The 11,658-nt window shown below is 42.7% G+C and overlaps 1 protein-coding gene across 1 annotated transcript; it reads right to left on the bottom strand.

Moving 5' to 3' along the window:
• Positions 1–2,981: 2,981 nt before the first annotated feature.
• LOC110901118 lies at positions 2,982–4,799 on the bottom strand. Its single transcript, XM_022147967.1, has 2 exons — positions 3,677–4,799; positions 2,982–3,427 (listed from the first exon to the last, which is right to left on the bottom strand). Exons 1-2 carry the CDS (start codon positions 4,797–4,799, stop codon positions 2,982–2,984), a joined length of 1,569 nt encoding a protein of 522 aa, XP_022003659.1.
• Positions 4,800–11,658: the final 6,859 nt, after the last annotated feature.

The raw sequence follows: 11,658 nt of genomic DNA, 5'->3' as shown, positions 1-11,658 counted from the left end.
GTGTAAGCACGCTTTGCAGGCGGTGCTTGGGTAACTGGTGCTGGAGCTAATCGGTGTTGAGGTTGCTGCTGAGCTGGTACAGCTTAGAGCGGGGCAACAGTAGTGACAGCGCAGTTCTTGTTGCTGCAGTTGCTGCAGTTGCTGTTCTTCCTCTTGCGACGAGAGGACTTTGAAGGCTGAGGAGCGGCTGCGGTTTCGGCAGTTGGTGCGGCGGTAGCTTAATGCAGGTTCTTGGTAGCTTTATCCCAGAAGCCAGACTTGACTCGCTTGTCGTTGATCTCAGCGGCAAGCAGGTAAGTTTCCTTGATTGTTGCTGGCTTTGAAGCATGCACAAAATTTGCGACACAATCTGGCAGAGCTCGGATATACTTCTTGATCGTCATATCAGCAGTCTTAACTTGATCAGGACAGATAATACTGAGCTGCTTGAAGCGAGCAATTAAAGCAGCATTGTAACCATCCTTCTGCTTTATCTGCCAGAATTCATCCTCCAACTTTTGGCGCTCATGGGGAGGGCAAAACTCTTCCAACATGACGTTGAGACTATTATCCACCTCGATGTCGTCGTAGTGGATATACGCGGTTTCGTCAGCTAGACATTTCCGGAGATGTGATACATGGAACGTGCTATGTATCCCACTCAACTCCGCAGGCAGTTCGAGACGGTATGCCACCCTACCGACCCGCTCGATGATTCTGAAAGGCCCAATAAACCTTGGGCTTAACTTTCCGCTTTTTCTAAACCGGATTATTCCTTTCCATGGTGATACCTTCAGCATCACCTTATCACCAACTTGAAACTCAATTGGTCTTCTTCGTTTGTCTGCATACGACTTTTGTCGATCTTGAGCCGCTTTCAGGTGAGCTCGGACCATGTCAATCTTTTTATTTGTGATTCCGACTACATCCTTATGTGCAAGTTCACGCGGACCAACCTCACCCCAACATACCGGAGTTCGGCACTTCCTACCGTATAGAATCTCATACGCAGCCATACCGATGCTTGCGTGGTAACTGTTATTATATGAAAATTCAACCAACGGCAGGTGAATATCCCAACTACCCCCGAAGTCAATAATGCACGCCCGTAACATATCTTCCAATGTTTGTATTGTTCTTTCACTTTGACCATCCGTTTGAGGATGGTACGTGGTGCTAATGAACAACTTAGTTCCCATTTGCTTTTGGAAATCGCACCAAAAACTTGAAGCGAACCGGGTATCCCTATCGGACACGATGGATACCGGCACTCCGTGGCGTGCTATTATCTCATTAGTGTACACCTTCGACATCTTTTCTGACGTATAGGTTTCTCGTATAGGGATGAAATGGGCACTTTTGGTTAGTCTATCCACAATTACCCAAATGGCATCAAATCCCCACGTCGTCCTCGGCAGTTTGGTTAATAGGTCCATAGTAATTTGTTCCCATTTCCAAACCGGAATATCCAAAGGCTGAAGCTTGCGATATGGCTTTTGATGTTCCGCCTTGACCTGTAAACAGGTCATGCATTTCTCTACATATTTAACCACATCTCTTTTCATCCCTGGCCACCAATAATTTTGCTTCAAATCTCTATACATCTTAGTTGCTCCGGGATGGATTGAATAGCGAGACTTGTGAGCCTCGTTAAGCAGAAGACCCTTGGCACCACATGTGTTTGGGACCCAAATCCTACCATTCTGGTATTTCATCCCATTACTTCCTTCCGTGAGGTCTTTTATCATCCCTTTTATACGTTCTTTCTTCCAGTTTTCTTCCCTTACCGCTTCGGTTTGGGCTTCTCGGATTCGCTCAAGCAAGCCTGAAGTTACTACCAACTGCATAGACCACACTTGAATTGGAGCGCATTCGTCCTTTCGGCTAAGGGCATCCGCCACCACATTAGCCTTTCCGGGGTGATAGTGGATTTCACAGTCATAGTCTTTCACCACTTCTAACCAACGTCTCTACCTCAAATTTAACTCCTTCTGATTGAAGAAGTACTTCAAACTCTTATGGTAAGTGAAAATAGTACTTTTCACACCATACAAGTAATGCCTCCAGATTTTTAAGGCAAAGACCACGGCCGCCAACTCAAGATCATGAGTCGGGTACTTTGTTTCATGTGGCTTAAGTTGCCTAGAGGCATATGCGATCACCCTTCCCCTTTGCATTAGCACGCACCGAAGGCCTAGGTGTGATGCATCCGAATACACTACCATATCCTCCGTACCATCCGGTAAAGTCAACACCGGTGCACAGGTTAACTTTTCTTTTAATGTCTGAAATGCCTTTTCTTGATCACTCCCCCAGACGAACTTCTCATTTTTGCGGGTCAATTTGGTCAATGGCGCTGCAATTTTGGAGAAATCCTAAATGAATCTCCGATAGTAACCTGCCAACCCCAAGAAACTTCTAATTTCGGATGGATTCTTTGGAGGGTTCCATTTTGACACCGCTTCCACCTTCGACGGATCCACCAATATTCCCTCGGCACTTATGACGTGCCCTAAGAATTGCACCTCTCGTAACCAGAAGGCGCATTTTGAGAATTTAGCATATAATCTTTCCCGCCTTAACACCTCCAATACTTCTCGTAAATGGTTAGCGTGCTCCGCCTCGTTTCTTGAATAAACGAGGATGTCGTCTATAAAGACAATCACCGATCTATCGAGCATCGGCTTGCAAACCCGGTTCATGTGGTCCATGAAAGCCGCGGGCGCATTCGTTAATCCGAAAGACATCATGAGGAATTCAAAATGTTCGTATCGTGTTCGGAATGCCGTTTTTGGTACATCGTTTTCCTTTACCCTTAACTGGTGGTAACCTGATCTCAAATTGATTTTTGAAAACCAGCTAGCGCCTTGTAATTGATCGAACAAGTCGTCGATTCTCGGGAGTGGGTATCGATTCTTTACCGTGAGTTTATTTAACTCCCGGTAATCAATACACATCCGCATGCTCCCGTCCTTCTTCTTTACAAATAGCACTAGGGCTCCCTAAGGAGACACGCTAGGCCGGAGGAATCCCTTTTCAAGTAAATCTTGTAACTGGGACATTAATTCTTGCAGTTCCGACGGTGCCAATCTATTAGGTGCCTTAGCAACTGGTTTAGCACCCGGAGTCAGTTCAATCCCGAACTCTATTTCGCGCTCTGGTGGCATTCTCGGAAGATCCTCGGGAAAGACGTCTTCGAATTCATGCACCACAGGTACGTCTTCAATCCTTGGCGTTTCTTTTTCCACATCACGTACGTAAGTTAAATATGCCTTACACCCGTGTAGTATAAACTTGCGGGCTTCTACCATCGAGCATATCATGGGATTACAAGCCTTCTCCCCATAGATGATGACACGCCTTCCGCTCGGAGACGTTAGGTGTATCTCCTTACGTAAGCATATCACCTTAGCATGGTAGCGGGATAGCCAATCCATTCCGACGACCACTTGAAATTCACCCATGGACATGGGTATTAAATCAATGGAGTATTCCTCGCCATCGATATTCAATTTGCATTCCCGACATACATCACAAACAATAAAACTTTTGTTATTACCTACTTCTACTTCCATTGGCATAGGTAATTTTGTTAATGTAAACAAGGGGTTTTCAATGAATCTATGTGAAACAAAAGACTTATTCGCACCCGTATCAAATAAAACACGTGCAAGGATCGAATTTACAGTAAATATACCTGTAACCACGTCGGGTTCCATTTTTGCTTCAGCAGCAGTGATTTGGAACGACCTTGCCTTAGCTTTTGGGGTTTCATCCCTAGAGTCGGCACTCTCTTTCTTTCCCATCAATTCCGGACATTCTGACTTTTTATGACCCGGTTGGTAACATTTATAGCACACCGTTTCTTTATCTGGGCAATTTGCAACCCCATGCCCTATCTTGCCACATGCAACGCAAGGTTTGTTCTTGAAGTAACATTCACCTTTATGAGTGCGTCCACATGTTTTGCAACTCGGAGAACCTCCTTTTGCATTTCCTTTCTTCGAAGATTCAGCTACCTTTGGCTTCTTTGCGGGACTCGGGTTTTCATCCAAGGCCCTTCTCTCACCTCTTTCAAGTTGTCTTTTTAGTTCAATCTCACGTTCCCGCGCCGCATTGATTATATCGGTGAGGCTTTCATAATGTGATGGAGTCATGAACTCCCTATATTCAGCCCTAAGCATGGTGTGATAGTAATAGATTTTCTGTTCTTCAGTTTTGACCAAGTCATCACAAAACTTGAGCTTATCCATGAACATCCCCGTAATTTTATCAACGGTTTCACCCTTTTGCCTCAATTGCATGAATTCCTCCTTTATCTTATGTATTACTGCCTTGGGGCTATGATGTTTGAGAAATGGTGTTTTGAAATCTTCCCAAGTCATTGCCCTTATTGCTTCAACACCCCTTTCGTTTCTGAGGTTGTCCCACCAATCCTTGGCTTGGCCTCTAAGTTGGCCAGTTCCATAAGCCACGAAATCACTTTCATCACAATGCGTTCGTTCGAAAACACCCTCGATATCGCTTATCCACCTTTGACAAGCAATTGGATCCACCTCTACATTGAAGATCGGGGGTTTACACGCCATAAACTTGTTGTAAGAACAACCTTTCTTTTCTTTAGCCTCGCCTCTATCATTGGTAAGGTCTTCTCTTAATTCACCAATCTTTTCCTCCATAGTCGAAAGTAGGGTGTTTTGCATCCTTTCTATAAATCTTGGTAGGCTAACTTCGATTGCCTTTCCGACTTCCTCGGCAATCTTCTCTTTCAACTCGTCGGTAGTGAGGGATAGGACATTGTCACTAGCACCTCCCGACATCTTCTTACTCAAATGTTAAAATAATTCGATAAATAATCTTGTTCAATCACTCTCATGCCTTTATATGAGACTTCATACTCGTTATTCGGCCAAGTATATAACTTTGCCTTACCCATTTATACTAAGTGTACTTCCCGGGTTCGAGTATATTACTATACTCCTCCCATACACAATAAATCATTACCCTTTTAATCTTTTTAAATTAAATTTTGCTTTAAATAAATTCTTACCGGATGTTGATCAAGCCTTGAACCGAACACAATTCTCCTTAACCTTAGCTCTGAATACCAACTTGTAACACTCTAATTTTAATTATACTAATTTTTACCAACTAGATAAGAATGTTCATGATCAGTTTAAAACAAAACATTAATATTGTTCCTAACTTAGTACATACGAGTTTATAAACCTTCCAAAAACAATATTAGGATACATAAGTATTCCTTCTATTACAAAGGTTTCACTAATGATTAACCAAGACAAAAGTTGCGGAACTAATTCTTGAATGTGTTCGGTACGTGAGCCTTGAATTGATCATCATCCGCTTGCTTGACATACTTGAAGCTGGAAAATTTAACAAATATTAGTGTGAGAATCTTTAGAAATTACGCATAATCGAAAGTACGCTTAAAAACGGATTCAATCAATGATGATATACAAAGTTTAACAAAATTGGCTGGGCTCCACCGTAACTTACGGCGGACACCGTAAGTTACGGTGGCCACTGGGCAACTATGGCTTGCCGTAAATCAGTAAAGAACACCGTAACAGTTCATCCTCTACCGTAAGTTACGGTAGCTACCGTAACTTACGGTAGCTTCTGCATATTTTCCTGTTTTGCTGTTTTGACCCGTTTATTCCAGTTTTTGCACTTTTAAGACATCAAAGCAGACTACAGGACATTTCTTTGCAACAAGTGTGACCCGTCTTGGGTTCTTTGTTTCAACACCCACGCTCCCATTACCGGTTTGCATGTTTAATACTATTCTTCCCATTACCCGACACCCGGGTTTATGGTCTACGGATAAGGTACTCCCGTTACCCGGTTTGTACCCACCATTGATAACCCGTTTGGTTTGCCATCATGAAGTCCCTCATTCAAGCAACCAAACCATTACAACCTTATATTGTTCATAACTAGCAAACATTAACAATGAAAACTGAATTAACAATATTGTCGAAGCGTTAGCCAAGTACCTCAAAGATTCCCTTTTAAGCGAGTGTCCGCACCGGCTTGACTTCCCGACGCCTCACTCGTGTTGCCTACAATACACAAGCCAATTATCATTAGAACCTTTCGGCTCATGACCCAAGCTTGTTAACTTAGCTAAACACCACAATTAGGGTTTATCAACTTCTTTTAGGCATTTTATCAAGCATCTTGTGTGCATACTTTACAATTAGTCATGTTATTCTTGTCATTGAAGTTTTGTAACCACAAAACCCCTAATTAACAAGTAGAATGTTTACTATGTCATTTTTTTACATTTAATTTCTGATTGTAACTTGTTTGAAACATCATCATTCACATAATTCATACACAAATTTTGGGGCTTTTCATTCTAGGTGAAAACCCACTTCAATACATGACACAAAACAATTTTTAACACAAAATTTATCCATCAATTCTCCTGATTTCAGTTTAGTTTATGATCCTACACTCTAATCACATGTCCTAGAATCATAACTTTACTCATTCATTCAAATATCTCTATTAATCAAACTATACCCAAAAATCAAATATCACAAAAACTGAAATTGTAACTTACCTAGTGTTAGACAAGTGTTGGTAATCAAGATTTTTGATTCATACAGTGGTTACATGCCCAATTCACCCTTCAATTGATCAAGTTAGATGATATAAGGGTTTGGGTGTTCTTCCTTTCTCCTGGTCGTTCTCCCTCAAGCACACACTGATTTTGTGTGTGTGTTTGGTGTATTGTTCCACTAATATTACTTAAATTTCAGGTTTTGACAAGTTTGGCTCCCTCAATTTTAGATAAACTATATATAGGGCATTTTAACCATACTTGTCCTATTGTGTTAAGATACCAACTAACTAGGTTATCTTTTCCTAGTCTTTTATCTTAACTTATTACTGATATTTAGTTTAAAATATAACATTAATATTTTCGGGGTGTTACAATCACGTCCCATACCATGACATAATAAGTAACATAATTATTATAGGCAAAATCAAGACAAATCGTTCTGTTTCGACAACACAAAATTTAAATACAGACAATTCGTTTATTTGTTCCTAGACCTTTCCTAGCCTCGATTTCATAGCAAGCCAAACATTTAAACATCTTAAGCACCTGCCACATACGTTAAAGTAAAAGTCAATACACAGAGTATAAAGGTGAGCATACAAGTTTAATAGATATAATAGAGTTCGAAATCGTTTACGCATAACCAGCACGTACACAGTGTGAAATGAAGCACGTAAGTTATCGATATGATCCTATCAATACCAATGACTGCGGGTTGACTGTGCAAGGCAGTTCGTAATACATATTCACCACTGTGAACCATGTAATTAATTGTCCTTAACAACCCCTGAGTGAACAGGTGCTGAGTCCAAACTATAGTACTATCGTTGCTAAGGCAGGTAGACAGCAATCCATGTGTAAACATAACGAACAGGCATTCATTAAGTCACGTATAACATGCGGTAACGGTTAGCGTTAAAGTATTGCGTAGTGTGTTCGATGTGATTTAGAATAAGTAACGTATGTAACACCCAAAAGTGCGTAAAGCAAAAAGGGTTCGAGTATACTCACAGCAATGATTGATTGAAGGGAGCGCTATAGTGAGTTTAGCCTAATAAGAACTATAGCATAAACGATGAGCGGCGTGTAAAACGATGCAAAATGTCAAAGGATCGGACGGTAATCTGATCGGATGGCAATCCGATCGGATGGCCAGTCGATCCGGTGACAATCCGTTCGGATGGTCATCCGATCGGATGACCATGCGATTGGATTGTTACCTCGTTTGGGATGGATGTGTTTGAGTATGATGGCTTGTCTTTTGAAGTTTTCGTTGTAGCATTTTGAAAATAGAGAAGTATCTCTACCCTTTAGGTCGGTCGATTGGATGGCAGTTCGATCGGACGGCAATCCAATTGGCGAGGCTTCTCAATTTGAGAACAAGTTCACTGCAGGACGGTCACTCGATCGGATGGCAATCCGTATGTATTAAACATGTTGAAAATTGTTTAAGTGTTGAAGTCCAAACATCACATGGTCGGGTGGTAATCCGATCGGATGGCAATCTGATCGGATGACAATCCGTTCGATGTTCAAAACCTCAAAAGTTGAAATAAAAGTTAAGTGTGGGACCAAGGTGCAAGCCGATCGGGTGGCTGTCCGATCGGGCGGCAATCCGATCGGATAGCAATCCGATCGGACGGAAATCCGTCCCAGTCGACCTGATCGTCTTTACACTTAGTTGTTTTGATAGGTTACGGTTTTCTCGAGACTGTATGATAACGTGCCAAACAACAGAAACCTCGTCCAGACTTAGTGGCCCAATCGGACAGGAACCACCCTAGTCCGACCAGTTATCTATTCGAGACGGTGTTTCATGTTTAACCCGAAACCAGTAACCTCTTGGATAGAATCCAGATCTCGAACCAACACATCACTAAGTAGGCGTAGAAGGTCAGAACAAGCTCCGGTTCTATCGGTTTTGAGTGCATTGAGTGTAAAAGAGTTGAAAGAAAGTTAGAAACCATCTTTCAATCCTTTCTCACCATGAATATGATCAGATCTATGCAAGATCTTTGTTTAGTCTTGTGGGAATCGTTCAGATCTAAGTTGTTCTTGGTGGATTGAAGCCAAAACATGAAGTTCTTATGAACACCAGGATGACATCATCCTAGAACACCTCAAATCTAGTGATTTCACGGTTAAAAGTTAAGATTCAAAAGATAGAAAGGTGTAGGAGTGCGTGTAGATTAAGAAAGTACAAGATTTAGGTTGAAAACTTACAGGAATTGCGAGAAATCGGAAGAAAAGTGGGCTGGAGCGAGCTGGGTCGAGTGAGAGCTGTCAACATCAAGTGATGTGACATATGAGGGGTATTTATAGGGTTTCCATAAAAGGAAAGTGGGGAAAGTGGCGGTCGATCAGGTGGCAGCCCGATCGGGTGGCCACTCGTTTGGAGTGTTTGGCGCGACGAGTTTTGCGGTTTCGATTCGCGTGTAGAGCATTGCGATGCGATAGAGTTTCTCATTAAATTACTTTTAATCCAAACTACTATATCTAACATACAATCATCATAATTAACTTGCGTTTAGCGTCTGCGATTCGATTGCGATTGAGTTACGATTGCGTTTCGATTAATCACCACAACATAAACATAAATAAACATGCACAAGTAACACATAAAAGGCACACACACGTAAGACAATATCCAGAACGCATAATTCGAGTTATGAATGCGATTGCGATGCGATAGGCGATAAAGTGATAAAACATGCGACAAATCTCAATTAGCAATCTTTTCTTCCTTTGACTTCAATCTTGACTTTGACTTTGACTTTTGAAACACGGGGTGTTATAGCCTCCCCTACTTAAGGGAATTTCGTCCTGAAATTAGGTCGAAGCCGTAACAAATAACTGCGGGTACTTCGCCTTCATGTCGCTTTCGAGTTCCCAAGTGAACTATGCGCCTCGTTTTCCTTCCCAGCGAAACTTCACAATGGGAATGCGCGAGCGTCTGAGCTGCTAGGTTTGGCGATCCATGATCTCGACAGGCCTCTCCACGAAGTGTAGTGTTTCGTTCACTTGAGATCTTCTAGAGGTACATACAGATCATGATCAGCCAGGCACTTTCTAAGGTTCGAAACGTGGAAAGTTGGGTGGACGTTATTAAGATCCTCCGGTACTTCGAGTCTGTAAGCCATTTTTCCGATCCTTTCCAGAATCTTAAAGGGTCCAAGATATCGAGGCGCGAGCTTTCCTTTCTTGCCGAATCCGACCACACCCTTCCAAGGTGATACGTTTAGGAGTACGTGATCGCCAACGTCAAATTCAAGGGGCTTGCGTCGTCTATCGACGTAACTTTTCTGACGACTCTGAGCTTTCAGCAGATTGTCTCGAATTTTCAGAATTTTGTCAGTCGTTTCTTGCAATAGCTCAGGACTGGTTAATTGCGAGTGCCCGATCTCGTGCCATACAATAGGCGATCGACATTTTCTTCCGTATAATGCCTCAAACGGTGCCATTTGAATGCTAGCATGATAACTGTTATTGTACGAGAATTCGACTAAAGGTAAGTATGCGTCCCAATTACCACCGAAATCTATGACACACGAACGTAGCATGTCTTCAAGGTTACGAATCATTCTTTCAGTCTGACCGTCGGTTTGGGGATGAAAAGCGGTACTTAGATTAAGCGTAGTACCAAGAGCTGTTTGAAACGTTTCCCACAGACGCAAGGTAAACCGAGCATCACGGTCAGAGATGATGTCGCGAGGTGTCCCATGTCGACAAATGATCTCATTGGTGTAGATTCAGGCTAATCTTTCTACCTTGTAGTCTTCTCGTATTGGCAGAAAATGAGCAGATTTGGTCAAACGGTCAACGACAATCCAGATACTGTCGTGACCTGATGGCGTGCGCGGAAGTTTCGTTATAAAGTCCATAGCTATACTTTCCCACTTCGACATAGGGATCGCGGGTTGTTCAAGCAAGCCAGAGGGTCTTTGGTGCTCAGCCTTGACTTTCGAGCAAGTCAGGCACTTCGAAACATAGAGGGCGATATCTCTCTTCATGCCAGGCCACCAGTACTTGTAGCGCAGGTCCTGTGTACATTTTATCGGCACCGGGATGAATAGAATATCGGGATTTATGGGCTTCGTCCATCAAAATCTGTTGTAAATCGGTCCGCTTACGGATCCAAATTCGGTCTGGATAATGGAATATCCCATTCGACTTATTCATAGGATGGGCTCGATCGTGATAGATCCTTTCCTTCTTCAAAGTGCGATCGGAAAAACAAGCATGTTGGGCTTCACGGATGAGGGTTTCGAGATGATGCTGGGCTTGAACATTATGGGTGCTATGCAGAAAGCTTCGTCGGATTAAAGCATCGGCAACGACATTTGCTTTGCCTGGATGATAAAGAATCTCACAGTCGTAATCGTTGAGAAGTTCTACCCATCGGCGTTGACGCATATTTAGCTCTTTCTCGTAAAAGATATGTTGTAGGCTCCTATGATCTATGAAGATCATACACTTAGTACCATACAGGTAGTGTCGCCAAATCTTCAACGCAAAAACAACTGCGCCTAGCTTGAGGTCTTGGGTTGTATAGTTCTTCTCGTGGATCTTGAGCTGACGAGAGGCGTAGGCGATGACCTTGTCTCGTTGCATAAGAACACAACCAAGACCAAGGTTCGAGGCATCACAATAGACGATAAAGTCGTCGTTTCCGTTGGGTAAGGTGAGGACGGGAGCATTGCAAAGCATATGCTTCAGGGTTTGGAAGGCAGATTCCTGTTCAGTTCCCCAAACAAAGGATCTGTCTTTATGCGTGAGAGAGGTAAGCAGCACAACGATTTTAGAGAATCCTTCGATAAATCGACGATAATAGCCCGCTAGTTCGAGAAAAGAACGGACTTCAGACGGGTTCTTCGGTGTAACCCAACTCTTAACAACTTCGATCTTCACGGGGTCGACATGAATACCTTGACTATTGACAATATGACCGAGGAATTGAAACTCCTCCAGCCAAAATTCACACTTGGAGAACTTGGCATAGAGTCGATTCCCTTGGAGCAGTTCGAGAACCAAACGTAGATGTTGCGCGTGTTCGGTTTTCGCTTGGAATAGATCAGGATATCATCGAT

This window comes from Helianthus annuus, chromosome 13 (genome assembly GCF_002127325.2).
Source record: "Helianthus annuus cultivar XRQ/B chromosome 13, HanXRQr2.0-SUNRISE, whole genome shotgun sequence".
NCBI classification, from domain to species: domain Eukaryota; kingdom Viridiplantae; phylum Streptophyta; class Magnoliopsida; order Asterales; family Asteraceae; genus Helianthus; species Helianthus annuus.
The sequence above is the reverse complement of the archived record's forward strand: the minus strand, read 5'-3'. Positions and strand labels throughout refer to the sequence as shown.

What these genes read in the sequence shown, in the direction of transcription:
- LOC110901118 (XM_022147967.1), bottom strand. Translation starts at nt 4,799, where the DNA reads ATGTCGGGAGGTGCTAGTGACAATGTCCTATCCCTCACTACCGACGAG. An exon ending in GGAACCCGACGTGGTTACAG is followed by an intron (nt 3,428 to 3,676) that starts GTATATTTACTG and finishes GTGAATTTCAAG; the next exon opens with TGGTCGTCGGAATGGATTGG.